The 15,730-nt window shown below is 39.0% G+C and overlaps 3 protein-coding genes across 10 annotated transcripts in view; 2 read left to right on the top strand and 1 right to left on the bottom strand.

Annotated features, from left to right (window-relative positions):
- Positions 1-18: 18 nt before the first annotated feature.
- LOC118419449 (vacuolar ATPase assembly integral membrane protein VMA21-like) lies at positions 19-5,115 on the top strand. 2 transcript variants are annotated; one of them, XM_035825824.1, is made up of 4 exons: positions 19-110; positions 2,165-2,274; positions 3,098-3,281; positions 4,066-4,229. In XM_035825824.1, exons 1-3 carry the CDS (start codon positions 73-75, stop codon positions 3,253-3,255), a joined length of 306 nt encoding a protein of 101 aa, XP_035681717.1. In that variant the 5' UTR covers positions 19-72; the 3' UTR covers positions 3,256-3,281; positions 4,066-4,229. The 2 variants fall into 2 exon arrangements, with proteins under 2 accessions (XP_035681717.1, XP_035681718.1); XM_035825825.1 differs by lacking the exon at positions 3,098-3,281 and having other exon boundaries at positions 4,066-5,115.
- A 490-nt stretch (positions 5,116-5,605) lies between these two features.
- LOC118419446 (N-acetylglucosamine-6-phosphate deacetylase-like) lies at positions 5,606-14,367 on the bottom strand. Of its 4 annotated transcripts, XR_004831620.1 has the most exons (11): positions 13,954-14,127; positions 13,178-13,272; positions 12,474-12,610; positions 11,826-11,965; positions 11,632-11,686; positions 10,982-11,191; positions 10,267-10,355; positions 9,591-9,735; positions 8,285-8,417; positions 7,404-7,536; positions 6,432-6,597 (listed from the first exon to the last, which is right to left on the bottom strand). XR_004831620.1 is itself a non-coding variant. In XM_035825821.1 (10 exons), exons 2-10 carry the CDS (start codon positions 13,252-13,254, stop codon positions 6,327-6,329), a joined length of 1,257 nt encoding a protein of 418 aa, XP_035681714.1. In that variant the 5' UTR covers positions 13,255-13,272; positions 14,231-14,367; the 3' UTR covers positions 5,606-6,326. The 4 variants fall into 4 exon arrangements, 3 of the variants coding, with proteins under 3 accessions (XP_035681714.1, XP_035681713.1, XP_035681712.1); XM_035825821.1 differs by lacking the exons at positions 7,404-7,536; positions 13,954-14,127 and adding an exon at positions 14,231-14,367 and having other exon boundaries at positions 5,606-6,597; XM_035825820.1 differs by lacking the exon at positions 8,285-8,417 and having other exon boundaries at positions 5,606-6,597; positions 13,954-14,128.
- Positions 14,368-14,442: 75 nt separating this feature from the next.
- Positions 14,443-15,730, top strand: part of LOC118419445 — a 34,674-nt gene continuing 33,386 nt past the window's right edge. For 2 of the 4 annotated variants that reach the window (XM_035825817.1, XM_035825815.1), the window contains exon 1: positions 14,443-14,630. The gene's annotated coding sequence lies outside the window, so the exon portion shown is untranslated. Of the gene's footprint in view, positions 14,631-14,726; positions 14,984-15,730 lie in introns of those variants that run through there. The other 2 variants (XM_035825818.1, XM_035825816.1) reach the window with 2 other exon arrangements.

Genomic DNA, 15,730 nt, shown 5'->3' with positions numbered 1-15,730 from the left:
CATTATATCTCATTCTGATAAAATTTAGTACATCCCTATAATCAAAATTCCTACTTCGAAAAAGAAGACAAAATGGCTGACACAAGAACAACGCATGTCACGTACTACGGGTAAATTTTGTGTTTCTCTGGCTGCTATGTCCGACTGTTGGCACCTACACTTATCCTGAGAAAGTATACAATTATTCTAAGCATTCAGGCGTGTGTTTTGATATTGCGTTTTCTCATTTGAAGCCAAATTTATGTTTGAAAAATTAGGTGGGAGGGGGGCACGGCATTCTCTCACTAAGTTCGAGGGACGTGATAAAAGCTCCTTGGTTTGACTGAACAAGGGGAAATGTCGTATAGATGTATTATACATAAAATTACCACCTAATAGTCTGGTTATATGTGCTGTTTGGTCGAATCTCCACAAGGCAACATTGTTTAGAATATACATAGAACTAGAAAGGCCGACATTTGCTTGGGAGCAAATACAGCATATTGCAATCCATCTTCATACAATAAAGGACTCTTCCAGAACACCCCAATCTATGCAAAATGGACCAGTCTATGTGGCCCATTTCCCATTTATAGTGCTAAAGCTACCCCAACACCAAATTCCAGATCAGTTGGCTTTTTCATGACACAGGAAGCAAAAATGTACATTTTTGGTCAATAATGGCAAAAAATCCAAAATTTCACAATTTTTGATTGATGTACACCATAGGTGTGGATAGAGCCCTGTGGCTACATACTGTACGCACCTTCATACCAAATTTCAGACCATTTGGTTTTCATACATAGGCACAGGAGCCAAAACTTAACATTTTTAGTCCATAAATGGCAAAAAATCCCAAAATTCAACAATTCAAGGTAATGTATGCCCAAAGTGAAAATGAGGTACTGTGGGCACATACCAGACACACCTTCATGCCGAATTTCAGGTCATTAGGTTTTCATACAATGGTATAGGAGCCAAAAATAAACATTTTTAGTCAAAAATGGCCCAAAACCCCAAAATAACTCATTTTTGAAATGATCGATAACGAAAGCGTTGATATGGTCCTGTTGTCATATGTCCAATGCACCTATGTACTAAATTGCAGGTCATTTGGTTTCCATACAAGGGCATAGGAGCCAAAAATAGACATTTTTAGTCAAAAATGGCCAAAACACCCCAAAATAACTAATTTCTAAGTAATCTATGACAAAAATGTTGATGGGGTCCTGTGGTCATATGTCCAATGCACCTCTGTACCAAATTTCAGGCCATTAGGTTGTAATACCAGGGCACAGGGTCCCAAAATATACATAATTGGTCTAAAAATGACCAAAAACCCTAAATATCATAAATTCTAAGGCCTCTATGAAGAAAGTGAAAAAAACACCTGGGGGTATTTGCTATTTCTACCACCCTGCCAAATTTCAGCTCATTTGATCCAAAAATGAAAAAGTTGAATCAACTTGAAGATTTTGACAGGAGGAGAAGAAACGAAGGAAAAACAATATATTGCAATCCCATACTATGTATGGATTGCAATATAACAATGTACTTTTGTTCCTAGCCGATTGAATTGAAGTGTATTTAGACGTTTCTTGTGGCAATTAATTGCAAATTATACGTTGAATGAAAACAAAGCACGTCTGCACCTTTTGTCTATGACCTTATGCAAATCAGGTCAATTATCTACATGTATGTGATCATAAAACTACCAGGGGACCATTGAAAGTCACAAAGAAGAAGAGCAAAAATTCAAAAAAAGTCTACAAACATTTTGAAGGTTGAAGTCCCAAATCTTCAGCTCAGTAGATGAATTCTATGCTCCATTGTTATCAAGCCAGATCTGGTTGCAACGTTGATTTGATAACTTGAAGCTTGGTGCACACAGTGGTAGGCTGCTCCCAGGACACTTAGAGTTTCCACCATGGAAACTTTGTACTGTGCTGCGCAACCTGACCCAGAGGTTAAAGTGAGAAGATGTAGCCTTACATTTGATTACATTTGAGTTTAAAAGTTATTTCTGCAATTATGATTGTGCAGCCCCCTTGCAAGTGGGCAACCATGTATTTCAGACCCTTGATAGGAACAACATAAGTTTAAAAGTAACTGTGAAAAGAATACTTCAAGGTCGCATCAAGTGAATCCCAATAGTACTCAATGTTTGTCTAATTCTGTATTTCAGCCCAGACCAAGAGAACATAGGGCCATTCAGGACACTTCTAGTCTTCACTCTCCTGATGGTGACAGCTCCTATAGGCCTTTACTTCCTGTCTAAGACAATAGTGTTTGAAGGTGAGTCACAAACACAGCTATGTGTAATAGTATACAAGTACTCGTAGTGCACTCAGTTCTAATGTGTGAAGGCTAGGAAACAGAATTTACCGGTAGTTGCTTTCTCTTGAACTTACCAACCAACATTTGTCTAGAAGGCAAGAACAGGTCCTTGCTTGTTTTATCTAATATTGTTATGTTCAACAAGCCTTGGTACCATCCTCCATAGTGACTGCTGGCTCAATCTTTTTGCTGGCTAACCATGTGACTTTTGCAAGGATTCAAAACGAGAAAGATGTAATGTTTCTTCAAAATTTGTGCAAGAAGAATGATGGGGACATGTCCTGACGGGGAAAGTGAATGACGGGGAAATGTCCAGAAACCCAATGGCCAAGTGGGTAGAGTGTTTGCCTTGCGCTCGGTAGGTTGATCGATCCCCGGCCAAGTCATACCAAAGACTTTAAAAATAGTACATGCTGCTTTCTCTGCTTAGCACTCAGCATTTGGGAAAGAGTATGGAAGTTGAACTCACACCACTACCAGTGGACTAGCCCCCTGCTGTAGAGATTGCACAAACTGTGTGGCCCAGGGCTACTGAAACAGAGATGGGCGCCGCCCTATGCGCCATAAGGCACGGGAAGGACTTTGACTTGACATGTGACTTGACTTGACGTGTGGTTAGCCAGGAAAAGTTTGAGCTAGTGGTAACTAACTAAATGGGTAGTCAGCGAAAAGATTGAGCCAGCAGTCAGTACGGAGGATAGTACCCAGACTAATCTTTGACAGTATAGATGGGTTAGTCATAGTCTCTAACCTGAGCATATTTTCTCTCCTTCATTTCCAGGTGTATTTGACGTGGACCCCCAGACTGCTAACATATACAGTGCCATTGTTGCAGTGGTAACCATACATCTAGTCCTGGCACTAGCTGTTTATGTGCTTTACGGGGACGATCTGGGCTTCAGGACGGTCGCACCACCGCCAAGCAAGAAGAAAGACTAACAATCATGTTTCAAGACTTTTCAACAGTAAGATGACTACTCTTCTGTTCTGACTGTGGGGTCAAGTCGCAGGGGACTGAATACAACAGCACAGAGGATAACAAGGAATGTTTTAATTCTAGGACTTCTGACAAGACATTTCTCATGTTCAAGACTTCTACCAGTCAAGGATACTTGTGGGGAATGGAGTTTTATGTAAACTGAGAATTCAAACTACAGTGAAATACATGTACCAACTGCCAAATGTGTTTCCATGCAGAAATTGTTATCCATCCTCCTATATACACAGAGAAATCCAATGGCGAAACCGCCTGTCTGAGAAAACTTACTTTCTCAACTGTCACCCTTAGTTCTTGACTGCCCTGCCTATAAATATAAATGAGCTCTCCCTTATATATGCAAGATCCCTTTTGAAAACTAAATGGACTAATCTCTGATTGGCTGACAGCTGGTTTGTGGCAACGCCCACAGGAACTAAGAGTGGCGGTTGAGAAAGCAGGGTACATCCAGACAGGTGGTTTTGCCAGTGGATGTCCCTGCGTAGGAGGATGTTATCTGGTCTAGGATGTACAATGTAGGTGTTAAAGCTATGTTGGTACATGCACTTGCTTCCCATGTCAGTTCGTACAACTCTTTGTTTATGGCTCTACATTTGTCATTTCGACTTTTGTGGTCATTCATTGAATATGAATGTAAAGGATGATAGCTGTTATGGCAGTAGGTTCAGTAACTTTCTATGATTTCTGGACTCTGCAAAATGTCTGCATATTATTGTAACATGGGTTTGACTCCCTATCTCTGCTCCCACCAGGGATGCTATCTATGGAGGAGAATGATGCATACTTCTACGGTGCCATTACTGCTGTGGTGGTTGTTCACATCATCCTGATCATGTTTGTGGTGGTGGCCTTCAGGGAAAAACCAAAGGCTGGATTCCCACTCAAACAGGACTAGTGTACACCATATCAGCAAGGATGATTATCAAGGCATTTTTCAAGTCTTTGGGGAAAAGGATACATTTCTATCTAGACAAAAGTTTTGTCAATTTGAAATAAAGTGAATGAAAAGTGATGTCTTCAGGGTTGGACAAGTTTTCTAAAATTCACTTGTCCTATCGGGCAAGTGTATAAAAAATTTACTTGCCCGAACTAACTTTTCATTTGTCTGGGCATTGACCAATGCTCGATGCTATGACTGTGAAAAGTAACAAGTATATTAAAATCTCTCTCATGGAAAAATCTTACTTGCCCGATCGGACAAAGGGGATAGGACATGCACTTGCCCTGGACAATCGGGCAAGTGGACTTGTCCAACCCTGGTCTTTATGTACCATTCACGCTTACTGGTATCAGACATACCTGATTTAACATATAAAATGTACTAGAAAATTTTAAGGGTTAGTAATGCAAGGCTAAAATCAAATTACACAAAATACCTGCACCAGGCAAATGTCACATGTTGGATTTACCACTGGCTGGAAAGTTGGTTTTATTATTTGTATGATAAATACTAGTACCCACACATTCTGCTACAATTTTACATGAATTAAACTGTATATGCAGCAGGCAGTATTTAAGGCCCTAATATGACTTTTGTGCCTAGACCTCTGGTTGTTTATATGCAAACATTTGTACCGGTCTGCAATTTGATAAGTAGTAGATATGATCAACTTGGAGGTTATGCTGTAGTGACTTTGTAAATACTGTACAATCATGTATATCATGTATGAACAGAATTGCATTGTGAAGGTATTGCAGTTACAGGTTTGACCAGTCATAGATGTATACAATCAAGAATGTTTTATTTTTATGATAGTTTGCCCAGTCCAATTTGATTTGTAAATGTACAATGCACATATGAACTGCATGGATGGAAAACATGTTACAAATATTGTTCCAAATATGATATTAATTTTGAAAACTTTGTTTTTTGTTTTGTTTTATGAAAATGATGGAAATTTTGTCCCAACATATTTTGATGTAGCATTTGAAAGAGGAAAATTCTGATATTGAAAGTTTAGACCATCTCACATGATTACAAAATAGGGAGATGTTTGAAAAATGCAGTATACTGTAATCATGTCAAATCCAATTATAACACTTCCCTTCATATCTATTGTAGAAGGTAGTTTTCTGGCATCAAAAGACCAAACTGAAAACCAATTGTTTGAACTTGAGCTTCCGTAAATTGTGACTATTCTGTATTTGTCAGTAAGATGGAAGATTTGTTTCCATACGAGTTGAGAATATTTACCTTTCCTGGTTGTTCTATATGGTTGTGTCATGTTGATGTTTTGTGCTGTTTCTCCCATATTGTTACAAAATACAACAAAAATACAACTACAGTGAATGTCAGTTTGTTTCTTTAGCAATATTTATTTGCAATTTATAGCATCTGTCTCACAGATATAATACTGATCTCTGGCACCCAAGGCTAAAATTCTTGCTCCAAGAACTATGCATGAATTAAATAGATTATTATAGGTTAAGTACGTAGACCTCTGTCAAATATCCTTTATCACTTGGTCACCAATGAATAACAAAATTGGTTCCACACATACAAACAGAAATGCTTACAACACATAACCATGGTGAAACTAAATAAGTGTGGCAAATGAGGGTTGAGGAATTGTTAACAATTGGTAAGGAATATGTATACATATACAACACACCGAGCAGCATGTTTTAGCACCTGCAATACTTTCTGCAAAATCTACTTCCCATTAACTTCATAAACAACCATTAATTATTTTGATACATTTCAATAGTTTACATATGAGGATGGTGTCAAATAGGGTTAGGAGGAATCTACGATAACTTCTTTCTCAACATATATTTTATATGATATTTCTTTTGGAACAGAAAGTAAAGAAGCATGTGCGCATATGAATTATTACTGAGTTGAACCCTTTGTAAGCAAAATTTGATATATGCGTGCAGTTCTACATGCTAGTCTAATTTTAAGGCCACAGTTTTGCTGGTTTCCTCTAATTTGTCAATAGAACAAAATATAACACAAGGAAATATGACACATCATCTATTGAACGAAGAGTGATCAAAATATAGCTTCATATCAACTGATACCCTTCCTCTGTATGACACGTTTATCATGGTTCCCTGTGACTTTATCCCACACCAGTTCCCCTGCAATGTACGTTGCCTGGACGTTCAGCTCATCGTCCAGAAGGATAAAATCTGCATCAGAGTTGTAGTCCAGAGTCCCTTTCTGAGCTGCAATACCCATCATCTCTGCCGGGTGGCGCGTGCCAGCCTCCAGGGCCTCCTCAATGGAACAGTTTGTTGCCTCTAGAAAGTGTTTGACACACTTGTCCATTGTCACAATGCTGGAAGAGGAAAAAACAAACAACTACGGGTGAGATTTTATCAGTTACACAGGACTGAAAATCGTTACAAAAGCAAACAAATGTTCTAAAACTCCATCATTAATTAAAAAGAACACAACCAGTGCAATGCGAGTTTTTTTGAACTAACTACATGTACTAGAAATACTGCAGATTATGAAGGCCAGGATTTGCGCAAATTTAGCTGTGTAATAAATGAAATGCTATGTTGCAGAACACTACTGAACATGGAACTTCCCTGAAAATATATGAAAGAAGTTTTCTAGTTTTATTCAAGTTTAAAGCTTGCACTGAGGATGTCTAACATAGCATATACAGACAGATGACATAGCATATACAGACTCTCAGAGACAGACAAATCACTAGCACTGAAAGTTAACATGCAAATGGACCTGTAAAGTAAGGCAAAGCCTACAGTTTGTAATGGCTCACAAAGCTCTATCAGAGTTAATTGAAGTAATTCTCTTAAGTATAAAAGACGATTAAAGAAGATTGAAAAAACATTAAACTAAATTCATATGGACAAAAACTACAAAGATCAGGCAGCAGAAATTAAAAGAGATTTTAGTGGGGCCTTTAAATTTAGATTTCAGTTCTTCTTTTTTTACAAATTAGAGAAGGGAAAGGGTTGTCCTACATGTGGTATGAATTGTTTGCTTATCACAGACTCAGAGGTAGAAACTGTTGGAAGGTAAAATCAGATATTGGTCATCTACTTTTTACAGAGATTTTATGGACTTCTGATCCATCAGAGAACTCTGAACATCATGAGGGCGTGGCTATTGTACCTTCCAATGAGAGTTTTGGTCCCCAGAACAAAGGCCCTGCCCTCGGGCGTCACCTCAAACTCTTGTTGCCCAACTTTGTAGCTGCCGATCGGTAAACCCATGGCTGTGATGGCATCAGTGACCAGCACAATACCTGTAGTGTTCATATGTATGGTATCACCATCAGTACTAGGGAAGGAGGGCTAGGCAGACCTTTCTGATGCTGGCTCCAAAATGAAAGCTAATTGCTGAGCATCATGCCATATTAGTTCCTAGTGACTTGGGACAGGAAATATCTGTATACCGGTTAACCAAAAAGAAAAACACTGAGGGGGACGTTTTAGAATTCGAAGACGAATTCTTGTAAAACAACTGACTGAAAGAGCAGAAAATTATCATCATGTTCTCTTGCTCCAACTGGTGCTTTTCTTTTGTAAATGAACTGGCGACTGAAGTTAGTACAACTACATGTGCGGCAGTGTACTGGTGTGATGTTGTACATCCGCACTACATATGGCTGTCATGTTCAGCTGTCACTCACTCTTGGTGCAGGCATCAGAAAAGAGAGGGATGGCACGCAAACAGCTTAGGGTCTCCCTAGAGCATGGAGCATGACGGTGTCAAATATAGGTCAGGTTATTGTGTCATCAACACTTTTAATCATTTAAAATCTGGTACACGCAGATTATATTTAAGGGGTGTAATCTTAAATAGAACTTGAATAAAAACTATGAGTTTCAGTTCTTCTTTCTTCAATCAACAAGAAAGAATGTGAAAGCTGTCAGACTTCTGAAACAGATTTAAGGGAGAAAAATGTGGCTGTGGTGTGTTTTCTGTGGTCCACAAAGCTGAACACCAGTGCTCCATGCAATGGGGAGACCCCCGCCTGTCGACAATGGTACCTTCCACAGAGAGTATTGGTTCCTGAGATGCAGGCCCGACCATCGGAGGTGACGTCGACATCTAACTGTCCGATTTTGTGCGTTCCTATAGGGAACCCCATGGCGTTGATGGCATCCGTGACGACCATCAGTCCTACAAAGTGTTGTGGCAAGCGTGTGCAAGAATTGCATTGAATCATCCATAAATACCTTATGAGAAAAAATTATTAAGACAACAATGATTCCAAAGAACATTAAGTGTCATTAGATCTACTAAGTAATCATTTGGCCAGGACAAACTTTCTGGATTCTCTTACGAGTACAAAATCAAATGTAAAACTATCTATTGTCATGTTTGTAACAATGTGGAACCTTAAGATCGACACTGGTTAGTTGTAGGTGCGTATGTATGGTACAAAAGCAAGCTGGTTAGTTAAATATGATCTTTCACCATTGGCATTGCAGAGAGGCACATGAAATGAAAATGTTGATTAAAAAGAGGTTCAATGCATATGTAGTGTGTAAAAGCAGCAAACACTTGTGAATGGTGAAATGCTGGTTAGTAATGATGCAAAATGATGATGAATGAGATGAATAAGCAACATGGCATGGAATCATACTGGTTAGTTGGGGTTATAGAAATGCGATGACACGTTACATGGTATATGTGTTCAACAATAAAAGACGTTACTAAAATAAGCAACTGACTAAACACAAATCATACATCCAATGTCTACATCCCTTTAACCACCAATAGAAATGTACAGTCAAGGAAAGACAATTGTCTAAAAGTTCCTGTGGTTCTAATCATAATACATGTATTACAGTATAAAACCACACCCTTACAGAGTTTATATAAAAAACAGATTGCAGTCAAACCTGTGCAAGTGACCACCCTACATAAGGCCAACCTGGCCAATGTGACGACTTTTTGGTGTTATTTCCAAATGACACAAGCATTAAGAATTCTTCCTATAGTGACCACCTATCCACACAGTCCAGACTTTACCAGTCCCCCGAGTGGTCTTCTTGGACAGTTTTGCACTACTAAAGGAAGTATCGTCTTCATGTGCACGTCCAACTTCAATAAAGCTGAAGACTCCAGACGTGGACAAGGGTTTTTGGTTTAGTGGTGGTCGCTTTTTATTTCTTTGCTTTATGTTTGTGTGAGTGGTAAGAGATGGGGAGCCTAGCTCCTCAAGGGCAGGGGTGCTAATCCCTGTCCGCCTTCCTGTATCTGGGAGGCGGTGAGTACCAATAGCTCTAATAGTAGTTGGTAATGGCTTTCTTGAAAGCCTGTAGTGTTGGTACGCGGGCTATTGCTAACCTTGTGGATGTGCCCTGTACGCTATCCTTAAGGCAGCAGGGTCCGTGTGGATACCGTCAGCAATCATCCCGTAGAACAGGGTCACTCCTTTGGGAATCTTGTGGCTGGTCAGTAGCCCAACTATCCCTGGGTCTCTGTGGTGGAACTGTGGGTAGAAATGTCTATGAGTCTAACCTTAGATATAGTAGTTTATGATTTTTACACATGTTCCATTGTACTTTTTGTATTCTTAGCTATAGGGATTGCCCTTGGCAACAGAAAATTGGCTAGCAGGCTGTAAATAGGTAAATGAATAAATGAGAACAAAAATACAAAATATTTCTCTCTTGGCATTATTCCCAACTAAAAATGTAGAAAGAAAATGTCTTTCTTACCACTTCATATCATTATGATAATAATTGGCACATGTAAATGACATGGGGACAATAATACATTTATTACAGGTCAAATCTTCGTATGTCACTTTTCATAGAGCCTTCCTTACATATATGTTAGGTATGTTTGTCAAATGTACATTTTCATAGTCTTTAATTGTTTAAGACTTTAAGCATCTTTGAAATTGGGTAAACCGTGAAGAAATGAAACTATTTCTACCAGTATAAGTAATGTTTTTATCTCATGTTGCAATCTTTCTGCCTACTAGTATATCCCCTACAACTGTTAAACATATACTTACCGGTCCCATGGCATTAAACAGGTGGGTAATACAGGTGGCACCTGCTTTCACAGCTGCTTCCGCCTGCGACAGGTTAGCTGAGGAATGCCCTACAGGAACAATGCAAACAAGTAATAAGAACTTTTTTCAAGAAACCTGTGGCTTTACGAAATTCAACAAAAATTGTCCATCAGTATCATTCAATGAAGTTGCCGACTCTAGGGACCTCTACCAATGGCCAGACAGGATACCGGTATGCTGTGCTGTACTGTCAAACTTTAAAGTCTTAAGTCTTACACAGCTTGTACTTACTGTACAAAACTCGTGTTGATTTGATTACAAGGATGACATTTGAGTGCATGTCAATTTTGGTCCGTTGAAGAAAAGTTTCAATCACACTGCAAATTGTACAAAGCAGGTGCAAAATATGCTGTATATTGCAACAAAAAACGGTCACTTATGTCATAAAATGTCAATGTCAGTGACTTCAAAGTCAAAGAAGATGAAGAGGATGTTCAGTACACCATACCATATGTGTTTAGTCATTTGTTCAACCTTCCTGACTATTTAGATTTCATAATGAAGGCAACTTTTTTTGCCATACTTTTGCACTTGGTCCCCAGAGGATGTCATCCATACAAATGAATCAGCATGGCTTTATGCAAAACAAAGAAGCTGGTAATACAGATGTTGAAAGGTTGACTTGTGATGTATACCACAGACACAGACCACCTACCTACAGAAACTCTGATGTTCCTTTTGACCATTTGTTTGATGATGTCAGAGGAATTCTCCAGTTCAGGTGCGATGGTGAAGAGCCTGACACCCTCCAGGGTACTGTAGGTGTCTAACACATCATCCCAGCCCTGCCGGAACTTCCTAAGGTACCTCTCAGGATGGGCTCCCTTCTTGTCTTTACTGATGAAGGGTCCCTCAATATGTATTCCTGTGTAGATCATACATGAGAAAAACATCATCATGAGTATCAGGCACCTATCTCAAGCCATGTTCTTGGTCAAACCATTAAATCCAGATATTTACAGCCTTTTGATTTCTTTAACAATTTATCAAGAACAAAGATATTGTTGAACAAGAAGAGCTGTATGTACTACGATATATGGAGATTTTACTTCTCGTGTTATGAATACTGTTCCATGTCTCCTACATGTACATAGTATAGTACATAGTTTGTCAAATGTTTCTCCTTTGTATAAATGTTTAGGATATACATACAGATTTTAGCACATTGATGAAATGCCTATATGTTCTAATAAAAAATGGACAGACTTTTTTTCATTTTATTATTTTATCAATATAGCAATGTTTTTTTTATTAAAAAAAGCCATGGCAAAATAATGCTAGCTATTGTATTTTAGCACAACTTACCCAACACCCCTGCTCCTTCTGAGCTTCCATCTCTCAACTTTATCCTTGGGAGGATCTGAAAATAAAATCCGATTTTAAGCATTTTTGTTCAAAGCATCCACAGCATCCAATACAGTACTGCTAAATGAATAACTGTGGATTTTTACTATACTTAAACACTAAAACACAAATGAACAAGTAATACATTATCTTACCTGTTTATATATCTCAGGAGGTGAGGTGACTATAGTTGGACAGAACGATGTACAGCCATAGGCCAGCAGTCCCTTAGCAACTTTGGAAATTCCCTCTTCACAATTCTCCACGTCTGAGGAGAAGTCAACCCCAAACCCACCTGGAGCAAAACACATACATGAATCAAACTTTCTGGTAATTGTCATTTTGTAATTACTATAAACCATGTGTCAATGAAGGTTAGACATCCAAGTCACAAGATGCCAAATACAGAAGTTACTCATGAGTCATGCAACTGGATCAATTTTTGTAAACGGTCAGACATTCCGTGTAGCATCCAGTATCTTTTACCAGGGACTCTATATAATAATAGTATAAAGATACAATGTACTTGATGCTATATCTGGATGCTAACTAGCTAGTTAGCATCTAGATAGCATCAAGTATCTTTCATCAGTCACTGACAAAAGACAGCCAATGCTACATGTATACTAGTACAAACGTAGTTATATTTGAATAATATCTGACTGTTAACAAAAATCCAGTTGTCTGAGACACTTGTGTATTGTCTATAATAAACCAGTATATCATATGCATTATGCACCATAACAAAACAAAAGCAAATAAATACATATAGATATCAAATAAGACAATTAGAAAATGATTACCATTGATCTGTACATCAATGTATCCTGGGGCGATGAGGAGATTTTTACAGTCAATCCGCACATCTGCATACCCCTTCTCATCAAAGAACAGCTTCTCTGGGTTGAGGATCTTCCCATCTCTTATCCATAAGTCTTCCCTGAAATATCAAAAACGATACATGAAACATCTGTATCAATATCTAAAATATATTGAGGACTACCACAAGGATAATGATGATGGAAGACTAGTTGAATTTTTAAGGTATTATGTCGGAGTCATACTTAAAGTTACAACTGAACTGACACTTTCATCTTCATCTTCATCTTCCTACTCCTTATTCTGCACTACTGATGAAAACAACATATCTGGAAATATTGAAGACTTGAGGATTACCAAATGAATAGTAATTGAGAATAAACCAATCCTGAATGTCTATCACAATTAGCAATCTAACCTATGACTGCATAGCTATTAGCTGCTTGCGAGAATCATTGCATGTCTGTCAAATATTTGGCTTTATGCTTTTATTTTGCAGTTCTACGTTTTGACAGATGTGGTTGCTATCGGATCTATCTATGTTGTAACTCATAAGGTTGTAATGTCTGAATTGTATCTATAATGGGCTCATTTACATCTATACCTAAATCATATTTTGTTGACCTGGTGCAAGTATGAATGTCCGTCCAATACAATGTAGGAGTAGAATTTGTATTGAATTTTGTACCTTTGAAGTTTCCCATCCTTGAGAATGCGGCAGTTGTAGAACTGGTAGATGGTTGAGGAGGACTTGTTGGAAGGCATCTCCAAGTACCCATACACCTGTAAAACAATCACAAGTAGTTGTTTTTTTCAAATGTACATCGCGTCTTAAGTTTAGCTAACATCTGGTTCTGATTCAAAACCGGTGTTGTATTTTAACAATAAGTAAAAAGAACAGTCCAATATCTACAATCTGTGACACACATTAATACCTGTGTACGTACAGTTGAGAATGTTGGTAACTTGTACATTGATTTTAATATGATGTTAAGTATGACATCAGTAAGCCAGCTGGCTACCATTGTTGGATTTTGAGAGTAATTTTTTTTTCAATAAAACAATTCATCATTTACAGCTAATGCCTCACCTCTAAAGTAATTCTGTTGGATGACTTACCTGCTTCGTGTACCAAGGGGCCTGACTAAATTGGGATAAAAAAAATCCAAGACAAAAATGCAAACCATTTAGAAATTAGACAATTTTTTAAAAACTCACAGAGGCTTTTATTACCATAATTTATCAAAATAAAATAATGGTGTTCTCTGTGTAGTCAGATATCTAATTTGGTGGCTTGGAGTGTAGTAGTACACTGCTGAGTTTATAAATTCAACATCCATGCTGTAAAGATAATCATGATTTTTCATGAAGGTAACGTTAACTTGTTTTTGTGGAGGAAATCGTAATAGAAATAATGCAGCTTCAATTCCATAAACAACACTCAAAACACGATCCCACACCTACCGCGGCACTCCATGGTCCTTTACCTCTCACGACTTTCCCCCTGTCGTCTTGACATTTCCGTTTTAAGGAAGCAGAAGATTTCTGTCGTGACATGTTTTTATCAACAGCTGATTCACAGTCGACATATGACGGTCACGAGTTTGATAAACTTGAGCGGGTTAGAAGCTACCGACAAACGGCTGTTTCTGTGCCACGTCCCGTACGTGTCAACTCAAGGATCCGGCTGTAAATCTAGTGCCTTAGACTTTATCGATCGATAAGTTAGCTATTAACTCACCTTTGACCAGTAAACAAGGTAACTTTGCAGAAGAGCTCGGTTTCTTAGTCACAGGAGGCAGCCATCTTGGATCACGATGCATGACGGGATTTTCTTCATGAAGTTGCTAGAAACATTCTGATTGGATGAAATTTGACAAATAGTTTCTTCTTGAGAAATGTAACCAATCAGAGTCCTTGTCTCGTGCGTTATGGCTAACAACGCAGGCACCCTCATTAGTTATTTACGGGGAGGTTCGCAGCTGTTTCTCACGAGTTCGTCGGAGTTTGCTTCGCTTTGGACCGCTGAAGTTTGGTTTGGAACTAAAAATCGTCATGGTCAACATAGGCCGGCTGTATACCCGTATTCGGTTCCCGCTACTCTTCACTCTGTCGCTCGGATCTGGGTTCTTGTTCTACCGGTTTGTACACACTTGCAAGTCGTTTTTTGCGCGTGTGCGATCTTGGTCATCACAGCAACGAGGTTTAAAAAAGTGATTTTTAACCTCCTTGATTACAGTGAATCAATGCTACTACTGTCAATAGATTTCATGCGATTGTTATGTATACACGTACAGAAAGAATGTGTCCCAAAACGTGGCAAATGATTTATGTTTCCCTCGTCAAAATCACCCTCCCCTTTCCCGCCTCCCAACGCCACGACCTTTGCCCCCTGACTAGACATGTTGTAATTATGCTAACCTGGGGGAGCGGTGAGGCGTGACAAAACGTTTATAGTCCCACCCACTGTGTGGGGCGCCCTGACAATAAACAGGTATTGCTATTTAGGTCAGAAACTGTTTTTGTACCTACACAGGTACATGTGTAGAGTAGAGTAGAGTAGAGTAGAGTAGAGTAGAGGTCCTTCGGTTGGGTAGGAGTTCGCACTCCATGGAACCGCTCCTGATCAACTGTTTCTTCCTCTCTGCAATCAGCTGACTGTGATGTTTGGTTTATGGGGATTATCCAAGGCCCTGTAGTTGTACACTACTGGGTGGTTCTCCATCAGTCTGTCAAGTCTTATTTTAAAACTGTTTACTGACGGTGCTGTTACCACCTCCTCTGTCAACCCATTCCACCAAGGTACCACTCTACTACTGAAGAAAGCCTGTCTTCTGCTGTTGTTTGATGCACATCTTGTTAGGCGTAGACTGTGACCCCTAGTTCTGCTGTCCCTTATTTTTTCTGTTAAGCAAGGCTTTGTGTCATACAGTCCATGCACATATTTGTACGTATTGATGAGGTCTCCCCTCAGCCGTCGATACAGTAGTGTTGGCAATTTCAAGGCTCGGAGTCTTTCTTCATATGATAGATCCTTCAGACCGGGAACCCTTTTCGTCGCTCTCCTTTGCACATTTTCTAAGAGGTCAGTCAATCTCCACGTACTCGGGGACCATATCGGGCCACCATACTCAATGTGGGGTCTTATTAGTGACTTATATAACAGAGTGAAGATTTCCTTATCCACATGGTGGAATGTTCGCCACATGATACCCGCCATTTGATTGGCCTTTGATGCAAT

This window comes from Branchiostoma floridae, chromosome 7 (assembly GCF_000003815.2).
Source record: "Branchiostoma floridae strain S238N-H82 chromosome 7, Bfl_VNyyK, whole genome shotgun sequence".
In the NCBI taxonomy this organism is placed as follows: Eukaryota; Metazoa; Chordata; class Leptocardii; order Amphioxiformes; family Branchiostomatidae; genus Branchiostoma; species Branchiostoma floridae.
The sequence above is the reverse complement of the archived record's forward strand: the minus strand, read 5'-3'. Positions and strand labels throughout refer to the sequence as shown.

Coding starts and splice junctions, on each gene's coding strand:
- LOC118419449 (XM_035825824.1), top strand. CDS start 73: ATGGCTGACACAAGAACAACGCATGTCACGTACTACGG. Junction 111..2,164: donor ACGCATGTCACGTACTACGG/GTAAATTTTGTG, acceptor TCTGTATTTCAG/CCCAGACCAAGAGAACATAG. Junction 2,275..3,097: donor TAAGACAATAGTGTTTGAAG/GTGAGTCACAAA, acceptor CTTCATTTCCAG/GTGTATTTGACGTGGACCCC.
- LOC118419446 (XM_035825820.1), bottom strand. CDS start 14,046: ATGTCACGACAGAAATCTTCTGCTTCCTTAAAACGGAAATGTCAAGAC. Junction 11,687..11,825: donor CTCCTGAGATATATAAACAG/GTAAGATAATGT, acceptor TTTTATTTTCAG/ATCCTCCCAAGGATAAAGTT. Junction 7,537..9,590: donor GTACAGGGCACATCCACAAG/GTTAGCAATAGC, acceptor TGAACACTACAG/GTATTGTGCTGGTCACTGAT.